This window comes from Ips typographus, linkage group LG7 (assembly GCF_016097725.1).
Source record: "Ips typographus isolate SLU linkage group LG7, UJ_Ityp_2.0, whole genome shotgun sequence".
Classification (NCBI taxonomy): domain Eukaryota; kingdom Metazoa; phylum Arthropoda; class Insecta; order Coleoptera; family Curculionidae; genus Ips; species Ips typographus.
In genome coordinates, this window is record NC_138428.1 from 5607272 (window position 1) to 5624879 (window position 17608).

Sequence of the window (17608 nt, forward strand, 5' to 3'; positions counted from 1 at the left end):
AATGGCTGGCACTTTTACCGTGTGTTTCAGTCACGTGACCTATTAGAGAGTTTGACATTGTTACGTGACACTTTATCACATTTTTAGCTGCCATTTTGTTTGTTTCTTAAAGTCACGTGATTTGAACTTGTGACGATTCAAAACATTGTTTTGCATTTATCTGTCATTTTCAAGAATTTCAATCACGTTAACCACATTTTTTGCCATTATGCGGCATTTATGAATCACGTGATCTTTTGACGCGCAAATTTCATCACGTGACCCACTACAAAGTGTTAAATTATCACGTGACAATTTTTTCAATTTTCAACTGACTCTGTTACTCTGACGTTACACTCACGTAATAACATGGGTCACGTGACAATTTAAAAAATGTCTGTCATTTTTACCGTGTGTGTGTGGTCACGTGACCTATTAGAGAGATTGCCATTGTTACGTGACACTTTTTTTGCGCTTTTTTTTTAGGTCACGTGACTGTTTTTTAATATTTGTTTGGTTGACATTTCGACTGAAATTTAGTCTTTTTAGCTGCCATTTTGTAATGTAAATACAAATTGTTAAATTCAGAAGTCATTTTATTGTAGATTCTACTAGTTACTACTACTTAGTTTAATGGGGTTATGAGGCTTTAATGACGTTTCTAATACGTCACAGCGTTGTTCTTTTGTTGTTTTATTATAAAAACTGTTTGGCAGCCACAAAAGTGGGAAAACTAAATCAGGCCAAAAAGTGAAAACTGAGCTTGCTAACCTGTATCGATTGAAGGGGAGGTTAGGGCGCAGGCGTTTCCCACCCCCCCAAAAAGGGGGGAAAACAGATCACGTTCCAAAAGTGGATAACCAGGGCAATTGCGATGAAATATTAAGTTTGAAAACCCCAGTTGGGTTATCTCTCGACACACCACCCCCAACCCCCTAAAACTATCACACCCCACCAATCAAAACCTTGACCTGCCTCACTGTGATTGGCTGACAAAATAGTTACCAGAAAAAGGGTCCTAAAAGTAGGTAAAAGGGACGAACCAATCTCCTTGTAACAGCAGCATCGTAAATCATAGAACAAATGGCGTTTATAGGGGCCCCTCTTCGGAATTCTCCTATCGTTTTTACGATTCTAGTTTCGAAACTATTCGGGCATCTAGGCCAGCGCAGGCCGGGGATTGCATCATCGTAATTATATCCTAACGAGGTCGTGAGAGCGCCCCCCCCACCCAAAATTTTATTAAATTTTCGTTTGTTTCATGTTCCAGCTGCAACGAAGGCCGTTGTTACAAACCAACACATAAATAACTGTGCACAGTATAAATTTTACTGTTTAGGAACCGCCTTGAAGCTATTTTACTTGATCAATGTACCAGGCGCCATCTATTGGGCACAGTTCGAACGCTCAGCACACCTCTTTACAGGTGGCGCCATCTAATTCAATGATCCATTATCTAAGTTAGACAATCCCATTAGGTTTTAATTTACAGTGCCACAAAACACACGCACCTACATTTTCGATTTTATTTTAATCAAAAAAGTGATATTTTTGCCAGGAAACTAAAAATATTTTAAATAGAAGATATATGGCAACGTCGTACAAAAACGACAGTACAACCAGTTGAGATCACGTGATCTGAACACTGCCAGTGAGTTTCAGAGGTTAGATAATGCACTGAATTTTAATAAAGCAGCACAAAAGCGCTATTAATATATACGATAATAATCTAATTTTGTGCGTAAATACTGTAAATCAAACCCTTTAAGTCCGTTAATTTCTCCCACACTCAATTGAGTTTAACTTGGATTACTTACATTATTTCCAATGCAAGCGGAGCGGTTTACTACATTGCCAATCACACCACAGTTTTCACTTTAGTCACCATATAACACTTATACCACAAAAGTAATCATTTTAAACCACAAATTCGCACTAAAATCAACAAAAATAAAAAAAACAATCACTTCTTTGTTGTTGAAATGTCAAATAACAAATTGAAAACGCAAACGTCAACTTGCCGCCGCCGTGTTGCCGGATTGTGCGATATTTGGTTATGATAACACGTCACGTGATAGCCAATCTGATACTAATTATCTATGGGTTTTCCCTAATCAGTGTACATTTTTAATAAAAAAAAGGTAACAAATGAGATAAAATCTATATTGAAAATTGTAACAACCTTTGGTAACCCATCACACTTTATCCTAGTATTGTAAGAATAAACAATAATTAATACTTAAAATGCCAAAAAATCCCTATTTAACGGTATAATTTAATCGGAGAAGGCACCCAAAAAGGCCCTACAATTCGGACAGTAGTGTTTCCTGCTCTGGCACGAGTCCATACAATACGGGATGCAACAACAGGGCCAGCAGCTGTCAAAAAAAAAAAAAAACACTTTACAGGACACACTTAAAAACCACTGGTACCAACCCAAAGACGCATAACAGCAAAGCAAACAAATGGGTCTTGGTATTGGCCTCGGTTTCCATGGTGGTGGTAATGTTGGCGTGACAGTACGGGCACATGGTGATCATGGGTTCCGGTCCGACCATCACCGGTCCCGCTACGGTACCGGTAGTCACAATCACTGGAAAATTACCATAAAAATAATCGATTTTTTTAGTTATCGTAATTTGTATAGAAACCTCTGTGTTGGTGCATTTGAGGGCCTGGCGGCGGCCCAGCGGGCGGCATAAATCCAGGGGCTGGGGGGGGTTGCGCACTGTACGGGGGCGGTGTTTCTTTACTCATATTTTTCTTCTAGTCTGAAACACTCTGGATGTTTTTAGACGAGTTTATCTGGATAATGCTGCCTATCACTAGCTGCTTTATTACACTTGATAAGGTCTTATCAGTGGAAAATTCAACAGCTTAATGCGATAAGCATCAGTTCTTTGAAACAATTTCGCAATAAAAACATCTTGATACGTGGTGAATGCGCCCCAATCATTAATCATACACATTATAAAACAAATATCACCTTTATACTGCGTATTAAAGATTTAATATAAATTAATCGAAATAGCGTTATCATAATACGGTTAATCTTTTAGCAATAATTATTTTTTATTTTAAAATTCGTATTACCCCATAAATTACCTGAACTGACATCTGAGTTAATTGTTTATTATTTATACACTTCTAAGTAATCTAATGATTAAATGGGACATCATGTATAGTTAGTTATCTGGCATATAGAGTGCAATAAAATTCATACTGTTTTCAGTTGACAAAAGTACTTAAATTGTTTATAACTTTACTCTCAATGTAACAACTTTTATGTCCTCTGGTGGCCAAACGGTAAGTAAAGGTAAAGTAAAGGTGCATTAGCATATAATGCATTTATAGTAAATGTTTTAAATAAGCGAGTTATTGTCAAACCAAAAAGTGCCCAAAAATTTCCTCTAAACATGGCTAAAACCTACACATGGGCTCATCCACCAAATATCAAGAAAACTTAAATACAATTTAAAATTCTGGTTTGACGTTTATTTACACAGTTTGAGAAAATCAAAGTGGTTTCTAGAACCACAATAAATTGTAGACAAAAAAACACTATTTTTACATAAAAAAAACGGAAACTTTATATGCAAATTAGTGACAGAAGGTATTTAGTACTGATACACATCCACCAAGTGTCAAGAATTTTTATAACTACAACAATCCCAAAAATTCAGTTTTCGTTGCATAAATTTGGTTTTTCATGGGAATCACCCGGTTACGGTTTTATTTACTCGGAAATTCTGATCCGCACATTTTTGGTTTTGAATTGTACGTACTACATAGAGGAAGTTGAATAATCAATAAGTAACATTGTTTTGATGTAAAATACGGGCGATTCTCTAGAATGTGAATCATTTCAGGTTTTTAGTAATTAATTAGTGATATTAGTAAATCAGTGGTGCTATATTTACTTGATAATTTAAATTAGTAAAATGCAAATATGTCAGGGATTACCCAGATAATTAAAAAAAAAAACAAATAAATGGGTACTAACCTTGATGCAATGTAATTACTAGTACCGCGACAAGTACGACCAAAATTCACTTTAAAACCGGAGAAAATTTGCTGTTGTCGCTGGTTTTGCTTCTCTAACACACTCTCTCTCTCTCTCTGTCCTCACGTCTTATTCCAAAGCAGGACCGTATTGAATTACCACACAGTGACGTATTTTGATAAAATTACCTTCTCAGAATCAAATAATCACAAACTGTGTGTTAAGCTATAGAGCTTAAGCTGCACAATGCTTGCAGTCTGAAAACCCAATAAACTGTGCCCTTGTTTGTTTCCTTATCGTTCAGTGAGTCACATATTACGTTATGTATATCGATTAGTAGCTAAATATGTGGTGGTTTAAATAATAAAGCGACAACAGAAGCTTTGATTGATTGGTTTTGCTGATAATGATGGTAATACCAATAATAATAGTAGCTGCACCCTTTTACTCATCCAGTCCACATGTGTAGCAAATTGCATAAATTACAGATAGAGAGTTATACTGTTGGAAGCTTGTGATTGGTCAAAAAAAGCAGCTTTTAGCTTGCTACTCCTTTTGACCAATCACCAAAGTATAATTCATCAATGATTACAACCCTGTGAGTTTTAGTTTATTTATTTTTTTCAAAACAACTTTTTTATACACTTGACAAGAATATCTAATCGGAGAAAGAGCCCAAATACGCCCTACAGTTGGGACAAAAATGCTTCTTGCTCATGCAGGAATTGATTCTGTACGGAATCAAGCAGGCGCAACAAGGCCACAGTCTGAAACAAAAAACCCAAAAAAAAAACCTTAAAAATTACCCAAAAAATCCACTTACCCCACAAGACAGAGAGTGAGGGCAAACAGATGAGTTTTCGTGTCCGCTTTCTTTTTGATGTTGGTGACGATTTTCTCCTGACAATGCGGACATGTGGTGGGCATTGGCTCGGGCCCCACCATAATAGGCCCCACAATAATCACTGGAAAAACCAATTGGAATTTTTGGGAGTACAAAATTTGAAAAAACCAACCATTTTGGTTCGGGTCTTCCGCCGATTCGGGGGCTGTTTCCACTACTTCCTTTTCTGGTGCGCTGCACGAAGTCGATGGAGTTTCAGCGCTCATCTTGCTTTCCTCGTTACTGATTATTGCAATTTCTTAATTGTTACATTTCTGTTATCTTTTATGTATTTAGGTATCTAATAAGTGTATTACCGCAATAAATAATTCTGGGTATTACAATAATCTATTATAGTAAGATGATTAAAAAATATTTAAAATAAATTATTGACGAGTACGTCCCTGGTTGAAAAATCGCCAGCTCAGAGCTGGTTTAAATGAAACAAAATGGTACTAATTACACCAAAAAGTGGTACCATACAATACCAAACAGTAAATAAGTTTGAAAATCAAGCTCAATTTTGGCTTTTAAAGGAAGCAACTTAGTACCTATCCAGTCGTCTCTAAATATTCTCATTTCATTGACTCACTGTGACAAATGGCTGAATCTTGAAGATAACCATGTGACTACTTATACACCGTTGTATTAAGGATCACGCGCTTGAATTCATTCTTAACCTATTATTTTTTTAGGTTATGTTTGTTTGAGTGGTTTGAATCTTTTATTTACCTTGTAGGAACAAAAAGCTTCTTATCAGAGTTTAGTAGATTAGTTTTAGTTTATAGTATAAATAAGCCCCTTTCTTAATTGGTAAGTTGATTTGTAAATCACTTTGATTTAGTTGTAGTCAATTAGTATAATTCGGTTATGAAGAAAAAAATGAGGGGAACCCCCGAAAAACTTCATGGTAATCATGGGGCAACCTTCTAAGTTGAGTAAATTAATTTAATCAGCTGACAAGTTACAAAATAAACACTATTCAGAAAATAAGTCTCATCATAAAATCCTCTTTGTTTTGCAACAACCAAAGAGGTTATATTTTAGTGGTTATTTTTGAATCGAATCCATTTTAATGCAGCAAAAAAACTGATTTTGGCACTTGCAACCTTGTTTATTTTAAAATCGGCCACAGTTTGTTGCTAGCTAAATGCAAAGTAACTACTTTTAGGAGAATATGGAGAACCTGATTGAATTTGTGCAACAAGTGTGCCCGAATTGCACAAACAACCAAATCATTGAAGTGTTTACCATGATAAGGGATGAAAACCCCTCCATTAATTCTGAAGAACTGGTGGACACAGCAGTTGGCATGTTACTGGGTCAAAGCAATACATTTGTCCCACCTGATGAGGAACAATTGTGGAATGATGAAGAAGGTGCTTCAGGTTTCAACTCCAATGAGCACTTTAACAATCTGATAAGCATATTTCCTGACGCCAAAGAGGAGTTTGTGTGGAATTATTGCCAGCAGCAGGGGAGCAATTTCTATTTGTCTGAGGCTATCGACACTTTTACTAATGGTAATTTTGATGAACTGGTCTGGTAGGGTTGTAATGGTAGCTTTCAGATGGGTACGAGCGTAAAGTGGTGGACGCTGACGCCATCTGGACTAGACTGAAGGAGGCTTTGCCCTTTGCCGATCCAGACTACTTGAAGAAAGAAGCAGAGAAGCTGGTTTATCAGGATCAGAATAGTTTACAAGTATTTGTCAATGCAGCCTTGGAAAATAATGATTTACCCACAATGCAGGATTTTTTAAAGTAAGTTTTTTTTTTGAAGATACCTAATTTTGCAATAAAATTGCAAAATTTATTATGGGAGACTGTTTGGTTAGGTTCAGGGTTGCCAGATCAAGCCAAAAAATATTTTTATAGAATATAATTTGTTATTAGTGGATTTTAATTCATCAGTCTCTCTGTCTTTGCTTCCTTCAAGTTGTCACTTTTCCACTTCCACAATTTTTGCAACAATCTCTGTTGCCAAAAAAACAAAAATTCTGAAAAAATATAGGGATAATCTAGAAAGTCAAGGCTACGTGTAACCAAAAAAAAATCAAGAAGGTGACCTTGAAACTGTCAATTTGGTGTTAAAGTTGGTTTAACCTAGCACTTCCACCATTTTTGCAAAAACCTCCCTCTTCAACCAAAGAAAAGTTCAGGGTTAATCTACAATGTCAAGGCTACCTTGGCTTTCACTAGAAAACCCAGTGACAGCTGTCAGTAAATTGTTCAAAAAGACAGTGTTGTCACTTGTCAGTGGTTCTTTTGTATCAAAATGTTTTGGAATGGTTTTAGGCGTGAACGCGAATCTAAAAAACTAAGCGAATTCACTACGGACTTTGATTGCAAACAATTTTTGGAAATCTTCTCGGACCCGGAGGGCCATTTTGAAGATCCCAACCGGGTGCACCCTTTAAGTGATCCAGACGTGTCGCAAGCCGACCTGGACTACGCCCTCGCGTTCCTCTACAACCAGTACCGAAAAACCCGTAAACGTCACATCCAACAAGTGTTCCGCATGAAACAGCGTCGTCTGTGGCAGTGTTGCCACTACCTCAACCAGTTTCCGGGCGGCATGAGATCGGAACGACCTGAAGAACCCGCCGGTCACAGTCAAAATCTGGAGCTGGTGCAGGAGGTGGCTTATTTGAAACATCGCCGACTGCTCCGAGCCCAAATCAAGTATCGCGATCAGAGCTACGTGGAACTGAAGGAGCAGGCGCGGGCCTGTAATTTGCTGGTCACGTGCGCAGTGTGTCAAACGGAAGAACTGATTCCGGAAGAGTGTTTCTGTTGCCATAAGGGCTGCAGGTTTTGCAAGGAGTGCGTGATGCAGTACGTGCAGGTTAGGATCGGTGATGGTTTCACCAATTTTCCTTGCTGCGTCTGTGACTCTGATTTTGATCTACATACGTTGCAGGTTAGTAATAAGACCTGCTTGAAAATATAGTTTTGTGTTGTGTCTGTTTTTTTTGCTTGTCTAACCTTGTTTGTTTGTCTTGCCTGCAAGAAAATAGTTGACATTTATCACGTGATTGCGCTAATTGTGCATGCAACGCTTTAGTGCTAAAATTAGGACTTTTCTGCTTTATAAATTCTGTTTGGTGTAATATAAAGTTAATTGTAATGAAACAGCTGGTGTTGAGTCACGATCCGGACACGTTTGAGAAACTAGTGCTGAAAATCCAAAGCGACCAATTGCAAAAGGCCCGATTGGACGGTTTGGAATCGTGTCCTTTCTGCGACTACACGGACGTGCCGCCTGTCGAATCGAAAATTTTCATCTGTCAAAATCCGAACTGTGGCAAGAATAGTTGCCGATTGTGCCGGCACGAATCGCACGTGCCACTTCGTTGCAACGAGATCGAGTACGACGAAGACGTACGCAGACGCACCCACATCGAAAATATGATGACCGAGGGTCTGGTGCGCACGTGTCACAAGTGCGGCAAAAAGTTTGTCAAATCGGACGGGTGCAACAAAATGAGGTGCACGTGCGGCTCGCTAATGTGTTATTTGTGCGACCAGCCCATTACTGGTTACGAACACTTTGGCGCCCCGCCCAGGTCAGTACTTTTGGTATTTATGTTGTGTTTACCTGACTGTTGTTATTAGGTGCCAACTGTTTACCAACGACGTGGAAATCAACTTGAACAGGGTGAGAACGCAAGCGCAAAAGGCCAGAAACGAGTTGGGCGACGTGGAGATCAAATTCGATCCCACCGTCAACTTGGAACAGTACTACAAGGTCTAAAGAAATTATTTGCTCAACTTTTTTTACTTTTTATAAAACCTTTAGATTTGTTACCAGAAAATATTTTTCTGCTATTTACCGTTCTTTCTTCATATAATATAATATAAAGTTTGACAAGAAGTTTCAAAAAGTACCACGTGAAAAAAGTTAAATCCAGTTTCCTGGTAGGTAGCCTGGTAAGTATTGGATGATGCTATTAATTCAATGGTAGGAAGCGAGAACCATTACAAATCGATGGGCTAGACAAAGATGGAGAAAAACGTGTTAGTCTGTCAAAGCAAATCTGACGTCATTTTGTCATTCATCTTCTGAATATTAAATCCAGATATCTCAAAAATGACTGCCCAAATAATATACTATTATTGAAAAATAAAATACAGGTGTCATAGGTGGCGCCCTCTACATTTTACACCACAAAAACCTTCTCAGTTGAACTTTTGATACTCTCTGTATCTGCGAAATTATCGACTTTTGGATTGAAGTAAAGTTGAATTATATCGTCATATTTAAGCAATGAGAATTTGTGGTAGCACTTTTCAGGAACGCCCTGTATATTCAGTAGACTCACGCATTTTTGTCTAGCCTTTCTTACCCTTGATTTACTATACTTATATGGGTAATTTTGAATTTTTGTGAAGAACACACAAAAAACCGTTACTACTTTTAATGGAAACTTAAAACACTAGATTTACTCTGTTTCTTTTTATAAACTACAGGAAATTCACTAGCAAATTGATGGTGCATGATTAATGTTGTAGGCGCCTGTAGCAGGACAAGGGGGACACTTCATTTGTCCAGTTTTCCTGTCGTACTCTCCTAGAACATAAATTAAGCTAAATAGTATTCTCAGTGAAAATTTGACTCGTACCGAGAAAAGCTCCGCACCGTTTGCAAAACAACTGAATCTGACTGCTTTCGGGCATCAAAAATGGCAAAAAACACACGGGCCAGCACACCAAAAGACAAAGGGCCCCTAACGGGGAGTAGGCCACCTGTTTGGCGTCAAGTCCAGTGACAATTTGACAGTCGAATTTAAGTTAAACTTACTTCAACTTACTCTGTTTCGTTGCCTTCGGATGCAGGGCCGGTCCAGGTTGTTACAGTGCGGACAGGTTACTCTTAAAGGGCCCGGTTTCCACGTTTCAACTGGAATTTTACGCTTAAGTTGGTTGTTAATTTCTGACTTGACTGTTCTGACCTGTGGTTTTAAAGATGCACTTGGGTGTCGTTTGTTCTGCGGGTATGAAGCTGGAACAGTCGCAGGGCAAACCAGTTTTGGGGCCTGCAAACACCTACTGTAAGGAGGATACTAATACAAAGGCGACTTACAGGGTGGTAGTTTTTTCGAGGTGGCGCTACAGCAACAGCACAAATTGTCGTTTGAAAAATGGGTCATTTCCACGTTGGGGTGTTTCGATAGTAAGTGTTGGCCCAGAGTGCACGGGCATTCTGGGTTAAAAGCGAATTTTTCACCGCATATTTGACAGACCAACGAGGCTTCCATTCATTATGAAGGAACCCTCGAGTTTGTCTTTTCCGATTTTTTTTTTGAGTGACGGTGACTTTCGAGGTTATTACAATCCAGTGTGATTGGTCAAGAAAAACGCTGAAAGCTGCTTTTTTTGACCAATATGACACACAGATGTGTTCAAACTAAATATGGTTTCCTGGCACGTTGTACAATCTACACGCCACTGGTATTAGTTATACAAATTAATGGTCACATATCACTTATTAATCACTTATTCTCATGTGATTAATGGTTTTGAGTGTTTTTGTTTCAGGTGGTGTGTACGCTTATGATGAAAATTCGTCTTTAAGTTGTCGACACGGTTCTCTGAAGATTTGGAGCGTAAATAGCGCGGAAAATCAGTCAAAAGCTCCGTTATCTAATCGAGTTATACGGCAAATGTATCCGACTGGGAGAGACGACAAATTATCTGAATTGCGCCCCATTGTTTTCCCGGGATCGCCTAGTTGATTAGCCTATTCAAAGTCCCTGGATCTGGTTATAGCTAAAGCGGGATTTTTCGTTGATTTAGACGACGCGTCGCCCGCTTTCTCTGGCACGAGACAATATACACGACAAAGCGAGCCCTGACCGAGGAAAAGGCTAAAAATACCCCACGTGGTCTGTGGGAAAATGCGCTATTCAAAGGGGTGGGGGGGGGGCCAGCCAACATTTCCGGCGGCTCAAGCTTTCGTTATAGTTTAGTTAATAATTTTTACATCAAACCTACGCTACACGTTTATTAACGCTGAAACTAAAACAAAAACAGGTAAGCCAACTAAATGACGTCACACCAATTGCATCAAACTGTACGATGACGTATTCAGCAGGCTCTGATCGGAGCAGGATGCTCCTCCGGCCATGGATGGATCAAAACCAGCCCGAGAGAGTCAGAAGGGCAACGTCCTGCATCGGATAAGGGAATTTGAACTTGAGAAGGTACTAACAATTTGAAATATTAAGGTCAAAGTTGAGTTTTTGTTTTGGGAACGTCACTGGCTTTAAAACAAACCGAAATTATGCCAAATTATTTTGTTTAGTTTTTGGACAACGTTCTGATTACACCCAGCTTAATAGTGCATTTTTCTGTGTAATTTACAAAGTAACAATCTATTTCTAGTCATTGTCCAGCCTTTTATATCTAATAGCTTATTATGTACAAAAAGTGTGTTACAGTGTTTACTAATATTGGAATAAGCGTTATTTTGAATGGAACACCCTGTATGTTATTACAATTTTAGATTCCCCTATTTAAAACCTACATTTTGTCATAAATTTGCAGACAACCTAGGAATTTTGAGATATTTAGCAAATTTGTGTTTGTCCTCTAATAGAAAGTGCTTACTTAAGCTTGGTTTAAAGTACGACTGTCTAAAAATGATTTCTATAGGTTAGTTTGGTTGAGGAATTCGACATTTTACAAATAGTCGGTGAAGGATGGTTCGGCAAAATTTTGTTGGTGGAACACAAAGCCACCGACACCGAAATGGTACTCAAAGCGTTACCAAAACCCTACACGGCCCTCAAAGACTTTTACCGCGAGTTTCACTACGGTCTTCACCTGGGGGCGCACAAACACATTGTCAGTGCGTTCGATGTGGCCTTCGAAACCGCCGGCTTCTACGTCTTCTCTCAGGAGTACGCTCCGCTAGGAGACTTGACGTCCAACGTTTCCGACACTGGTATTGGCGAGTTGCACACCAAAAGAGTGGCCAAACAGTTGGCGTCCGCTTTGGAGTACATACACAAGATGGAGCTGGTGCATCGCGACATCAAACTGGACAACGTTTTGGTGTTCAAATCGGACTTTTCCAGGATTAAGTTGTGCGATTTTGGAGAAACGCGACCGGCCGGATCGGTGGTGATGCGCAGAAACGAATGGTTACCCTACGCCGCCCCTGAAATCCTTCAAGTTCCAACCGATGAGAGTTACATGTAAGTTCACACTGATGGACGAGTAGTATTTTTATTGTGTGTTGACAGTTGTAATAGCTGTCAAGACGTTTGGCAGTTTGGCGTGGTGATTTTCGTGTGTTTGACTGGTTGCCTACCTTGGCAGAAGGCGGCCAAAGATGATCCGCGCTACGTCCGGTATTGCACGTGGCACACCAGCACTCTACCCATGATCCGTCAACCCAAACTGTTTAAACTAGTCTCGAGCAAGGCTCAACGATTTTTCAAACACTACTTGGAACCCAAAGAAGAGAGACGTCCCACAAATTTAAAGGATGTCTATAGGTTGGTTCAAATTCCAGTGCAGTGTACCGAAATTTGAAGATTCTTTTGTAGGTATCTGGAAGACCGTTGGATGTCCAAAGGCATGGAAAAAACCAACGAGGAACTGAAAGAAGAGGAAGGACTATGTCCCTCCATGTACAGTTTCCACAGCTCGCCCGAAGAAAAAAACAAACTGTTGCGCTGTCTCACTCAATACGGTCTGGAAACCACCGTAGACCGGGACGCTAAAAAGGACAGAATCAGGAGGTGGATAGAAAACAGCGTGATTGTCGAGGAAGGTGAAGAAGAGGGTGAGGTTGGGGAGGAGGAGGAAGATGAACCGCGGGTGTCTTTAAGAACGCAACAAGAAGAGAAACGCAACAAATCACGACGACGTTCAGGCCGCAGGCGACACCTGGTGGAGGAGAAAACTTATAAACCGCCGGTAGATCCCCGGAAACCACTAACCGAACAAACTAGTGTGGAGGTTAAGAAGATTGTGAACGTGCTTCCGTTCAAAAATGTGTCAGTGGGTAAGGGCGCTTCTGTTACGTCATCGGACAGTGCCTTTAGTAGTGACAGTTCGACGGTGAAACCGGTAACTACCGGTATGAAAGGAGAGGCTAGTTGGAGAGGGAAGTCTGGACATTTCCATGTTAATCACAATAAATAGTTTTCTTTTTTCGTATTTATTCTACATTAAATGGTTGTATTGTTTTTAGTTTGTGATTAGTTTTTTTTTTACCAATCACAAACTAACTAACTGAAGCATCCTAGTATACGTCATTAATAAGTTTGCCACGTTTCTGTCCAATTTAAACGCCGACAAACTTATATAAAAGCTTTTGCTGTTTTTCGTTAATTCAGCCAATCGAGAGTGTCGATAGGAGGGGGTGGACGTCCCTTCCACCCCGGTATAAAATCCCCCCGATAGGAAATCGTGCCCTTATTTCGCAACTATCCACTAGAACGTAAAGATGAGCGGCAAACCGCTACTCGGTCTGTGGCTCTATCGAAGCGGTGAAGAGTGGAACTTTAAAGAGGAGAGCCCCATCGTGCTGAAGAACCAGGTAGCTAAATTAGTACACTCAAAAAAGTAGTGATTTAAGTGGTGTTTTCAGGAAACTAGTTCTAGTAACGAGTCCACGCCGGTACAAACGGAAAAAATTTCTATTATTTTCACCCTTAAAAACCAAGTGGGTGGTTTGGTGAGGGCATTACAATCTTTCCAAGATTTGGGCATCAACGTGCAGCATATTGAGTCGCGTCCAAGTCAAACCGCTGACAGCCAAGTGGATTTTTTGGTGGACGTCGAGACTGACACCAAAAAGCTGGAACAGTTGGGGCGGATGCTCAAGGTTGGTGGAATTTTCCCTTTACAGTGGCAATTAGCAGTAAAACTGTTTTCTGATCGTAATATTTATAATGACCATAAACGTTAATGCATCATATAAATCTATTGTTGTATTAAAGTGGTTTTGGAAAATCATTTTTTTTACAGAGAGAGGTGCTCACCATGGTGATAGGATCTTACGGGAGTGGTACCGAACAGTTTCCCCCTCCCACCCCTTTGAGTGCCACCACAAGCTTTGGTAAGTGATGACGTCAATCCATTCTTCGTAAAACGGTTCTAATCTTTTAGTCTAACTAAAACAGCACACTTAAAGTAAATCATTGAGAAACCGATTCTCGCTGAATTTAATGAATACGGAAGTAAACACTCCACATTCGCTAAGGAGATAAAAGCCTCAACTGGTCATTTATTTGCCCTCTGCTCACCCTCTTTTATTTCAGCCTCGTGAAAAATAATAGTTGTGTTTGACTAGATTTACTTCAGAAGGCCATTCCTTTGATTTTTTAGTTTACTCCAGTTAACATTAATTATGTTGAAGGTATTTTTAGTATACATTTGCACATTTTACTGTTGGTGTAAACATAGCATGGGCATTCTCAGCACAGTGGGTAGTTTGTGATTGTGCTACAATTTACGCAAATGTGGACAATTAACTCGATTTTTTTATTAGGTTTACTCTGAATTAATTGTAATTCTTGACAATTCTTGCATAGACTTTAATTTATTCTGGTGTTAACGTAGTTATTTACAAACCTCTTACAGCAGATTAAATGCTAGGCAACCAACAATACTTCTGCGTCTAGTTTGCTGAAGTTGTCTATGTTTACTCCCAGAGAGGGCTTTTTGTGGTATTTAAACTTTCTGCTGGTATAAACGTAGTCATTTGTAAGACACTTTAATCGCTCTAGTCGTTGGATTTCCATTTTTAGAAATTTACCGGAAAATTACTTTATGATTAAATGAACATTTTCCTTGATAGGGAAAAAAACTGTCAAAATCAAACTTTACAACAAACAACTCAGTTTTAACAGTAAATAACTCAGTTATTCGACGTTTTAAGTAAAAACACTGTACAGGGTGGTCAAAAGAGAATTTCAACGGCTACAAATTGGTATATTGAACCACCCTATAATTGTCAAAATAATCGAGTTATTGACAATACAATGGAATAGTTTACAGGGTGACTGAATTAATTTTTAACATCCTTGTAACTTGTTTAATTTTATTTTATAAAAAAATACCAAATATGAATCTTGTAGATATTTGCATATACTTTATTCCTAGATAATCCATCAGTATACAGGGTGTCCCAAATTTTAAACCAAACTTATAATTTTTTATTCGATTTTTAAAATCTACGTCAAATTCTAGGCCTACTTGATGTAAAAGGTATCGATATTCAATTGTTTTTGCTCTAACAGCCTTACTTTGACTACCCTCCTCGAAAGCAGAAATTCCCAATTTGAGCAAAATTTTGGTGCACTTTTCCAGAAAATCGTCTATAACTCGCTTATTTGAAACACCCTGTATAAAACCACCGTATAACAAAAGAAAGCTAATGAATGGAGCTATCACGTGACGTTGAGCGGGCACGGCTAAGTTGCGCTGTTTAGCCGCTAAAGGGCGTCAAAGTTGACTTTTGTTTTTTGCAGTTTTTGCTCAATATCTCAGGAACTTTTCAGGTTAGAAGTCTGAATTTTTTTACCACAAATGCACCTCGATGGGATGCAACTTTTACCTTCTATACACTTTTTTGGTACCATGCACTGTTTTACCTTAAAAAATTAAAAACTACAATTGTCAAGAATTTTCAAGGGTGCCTCTTTTTTATTTTCAAAATTAACCTCAATTGCTTAAATACCTTTGATACACACTTTTCCAGAAAATTGTCCATAACTCGGTTATTTGAAACTCTCTGTATAAAACCACCGTATAACAAAAGAAAGCTAATAAACGGGGCTATCACGTGACGTTGAGCGGGTACGGCTAAGTTGCCCCGTTTAGCCGCTAGAGGGCGTCAAATTTGACTCTCGTTTTTTGCAGTTTTTGCTCAATATCTCAGGATTTATTACCACTTTTTTTGTACCATGCACTGTTTTACCTTGAAAAATTAAAAACTAGAATTGTCAAGAAATTTCAAGTAACAATTTTTCTTCCTTGTACAGGTATTGTAATGTAAAAATCAAATAATTTTTGAATTTACAGATTTTTCTATTTTTCCGGAAAATGACCCAAATTTTTCCATAAATTTAATTTTCTGGAAATTTTACCTCCCTGGTCGTTGGGATTGACTCAATTTTACATGCGTAAAAGTTAACCTCTGGTTAGCACTTTCAAATTTTAACATTTATTAAGATTTCGACGAGATGCCGTGGTTTCCGAGAAAAATATCTGAGCTCGACAACGCTCAGAACGTTCTGATGTACGGAAGCGAGTTGGACGCCGATCATCCCGGTTTTAAAGATCCTGTGTATCGGAAGAGGAGAGAGCAATTCTTCCGGATCGCTATGAACTATAAACAGTACGTCCATTCTTTTTTGTTTATCACAAAATATTGCATTAATTGCTTTGTGCAGTGGACAACCGATTCCTAAAGTCAAATACACTGAAGAGGAAGTGAAAACTTGGTAAGTGTTGTTCATATCAAATAAGCCGATTTACACTATACTATAATAGGAGTGTGGTGTTTCGCGAGTTGCAAAAACTCTACCAAACGCACGCCTGCAAAGAATACTTGGAAAACTGGCCTCAGCTGGTCAAATACTGTGGTTATCGTGAGGACAACATTCCTCAGTTGCAAGACGTCAGCGTGTTTCTCAAGCGTAAAACCGGCTTTCAACTGAGACCAGTAGCCGGTTATCTCACCCCTCGGGACTTTCTCAGTGGTCTCGCTTTCCGAATTTTCCACTGCACTCAGTATATTCGACACGCCAGCGACCCGTTTTACACTCCAGAACCGTCAGTTTTTTTTTTACGTTCATTTAGTGTAATTTTGACAGAAAGTTTTTGTTAGGGATTGTTGCCATGAGTTGTTAGGTCACATGCCGCTGCTAGCCAATCCGAGCTTCGCTCAGTTCTCCCAGGAACTAGGTCTGGCCAGTTTGGGGGCCTGCGATGAGGACGTCAATAAGCTGGCCACGGTAATTTTTTTAATCACTCACAGAATTTGTCAAAATGGCAGAGCTGTCAAAATTGCAGCTGTACTTTTTCACCGTGGAATTTGGGTTGTGTAAACAAGATGGCGCTCTCAAAGTGTACGGGGCGGGGTTGTTGAGCAGCGTTGCCGAATTGAGACACGCAGTGACCAACGCCGAAACTAAAGTGAAACGTTTCGATCCGGAACTAACGTCACAACAGGAATGCATCATTACCGACTATCAACTCGGGTACTGGTACACGGACAGTTTCGAGGAGGCTAAGGAAAAAATGAGGTTAAACCTTTCCTCACTTGCCGTCTCTTAAAAACTAAGTTAAATTGTTTATCAGGACCTTTGCAGAACAGATTCAACGACCTTTCGGCATCAGATACAATCCCTACACTCAATCCGTAGAGGTGTTGAGCAACGCTCAGAAAATCACCGCAGTCGTGTCTGAGCTGCGTGGTGATCTTTGCATCGTTAACAGCGCTCTGAAGAAGATCAGCGCCAGGGACTCGACCTTGGATATAAATCGTATCACCACTTTACTTCAGATCGGTTTGGCAACGCAGCACACAGCGAATGAGAATGAAGGGGAAACACCGGAAAACAACCCCAAACATGCTTAAATATCTATTTAACCTCAAAGTAAATGTATAAACTTTTGAAAAACATCACAGAGATTACATTGTAATGTGTACAATATTAGGCAACACACAAAACAAGGGCTAAGTTTTTTTTATGTGTAGTGACTAGGTTAGGTTGGTAG

At 39.2% G+C, this 17608-nt stretch overlaps 6 protein-coding genes across 9 annotated transcripts; 3 read left to right on the forward strand and 3 right to left on the reverse strand.

Moving 5' to 3' along the window:
- Positions 1–2128: 2128 nt before the first annotated feature.
- LOC145731596 (lipopolysaccharide-induced tumor necrosis factor-alpha factor homolog) lies at positions 2129–4193 on the reverse strand. 2 transcript variants are annotated; one of them, XM_081983447.1, is made up of 4 exons: positions 3983–4193; positions 2631–2750; positions 2416–2572; positions 2129–2357 (listed from the first exon to the last, which is right to left on the reverse strand). In XM_081983447.1, exons 2-4 carry the CDS (start codon positions 2734–2736, stop codon positions 2255–2257), a joined length of 366 nt encoding a protein of 121 aa, XP_081839573.1. In that variant the 5' UTR covers positions 2737–2750; positions 3983–4193; the 3' UTR covers positions 2129–2254. The 2 variants fall into 2 exon arrangements, with proteins under 2 accessions (XP_081839573.1, XP_081839574.1); XM_081983448.1 differs by lacking the exon at positions 3983–4193 and having other exon boundaries at positions 2631–2769.
- On the forward strand, positions 2798–8741 carry LOC145731577 (uncharacterized). 2 transcript variants are annotated; one of them, XM_081983420.1, is made up of 6 exons: positions 2798–3285; positions 6037–6388; positions 6436–6628; positions 7163–7787; positions 8003–8433; positions 8483–8741. In XM_081983420.1, exons 1-6 carry the CDS (start codon positions 3265–3267, stop codon positions 8619–8621), a joined length of 1761 nt encoding a protein of 586 aa, XP_081839546.1. In that variant the 5' UTR covers positions 2798–3264; the 3' UTR covers positions 8622–8741. The 2 variants fall into 2 exon arrangements, with proteins under 2 accessions (XP_081839546.1, XP_081839547.1); XM_081983421.1 differs by lacking the exon at positions 2798–3285 and adding an exon at positions 5522–5678.
- LOC145731597 (lipopolysaccharide-induced tumor necrosis factor-alpha factor homolog) lies at positions 4582–5158 on the reverse strand. Its single transcript, XM_081983449.1, has 3 exons — positions 4999–5158; positions 4806–4947; positions 4582–4749 (listed from the first exon to the last, which is right to left on the reverse strand). Exons 1-3 carry the CDS (start codon positions 5090–5092, stop codon positions 4641–4643), a joined length of 345 nt encoding a protein of 114 aa, XP_081839575.1. The 5' UTR covers positions 5093–5158; the 3' UTR covers positions 4582–4640.
- A 529-nt stretch (positions 8742–9270) lies between the features above and the next one.
- On the reverse strand, positions 9271–10313 carry LOC145731592 (uncharacterized). The gene is made up of 5 exons (XM_081983442.1): positions 9951–10313; positions 9820–9903; positions 9679–9767; positions 9490–9613; positions 9271–9437 (listed from the first exon to the last, which is right to left on the reverse strand). The coding sequence occupies exons 1-5, from the start codon at positions 10123–10125 to the stop codon at positions 9346–9348; spliced, it is 564 nt and encodes a 187-aa protein (XP_081839568.1). The 5' UTR covers positions 10126–10313; the 3' UTR covers positions 9271–9345.
- A 446-nt stretch (positions 10314–10759) lies between these two features.
- Positions 10760–13069, forward strand: LOC145731579 (serine/threonine-protein kinase SBK1-like). Of its 2 annotated transcripts, none has more exons than XM_081983423.1 (5): positions 10760–10900; positions 10959–11070; positions 11522–12066; positions 12115–12369; positions 12421–13069. In XM_081983423.1, the coding sequence occupies exons 2-5, from the start codon at positions 10993–10995 to the stop codon at positions 13019–13021; spliced, it is 1479 nt and encodes a 492-aa protein (XP_081839549.1). In that variant the 5' UTR covers positions 10760–10900; positions 10959–10992; the 3' UTR covers positions 13022–13069. The 2 variants fall into 2 exon arrangements, with proteins under 2 accessions (XP_081839549.1, XP_081839550.1); XM_081983424.1 differs by having other exon boundaries at positions 10785–10900; positions 10962–11070.
- A 54-nt stretch (positions 13070–13123) lies between these two features.
- On the forward strand, positions 13124–17565 carry Trhn (tryptophan hydroxylase). Its single transcript, XM_081983422.1, has 9 exons — positions 13124–13418; positions 13470–13706; positions 13850–13940; positions 16058–16223; positions 16279–16329; positions 16379–16660; positions 16716–16842; positions 16901–17133; positions 17189–17565. Exons 1-9 carry the CDS (start codon positions 13326–13328, stop codon positions 17466–17468), a joined length of 1560 nt encoding a protein of 519 aa, XP_081839548.1. The 5' UTR covers positions 13124–13325; the 3' UTR covers positions 17469–17565.
- The last annotated feature ends 43 nt before the right edge of the window (positions 17566–17608 follow it).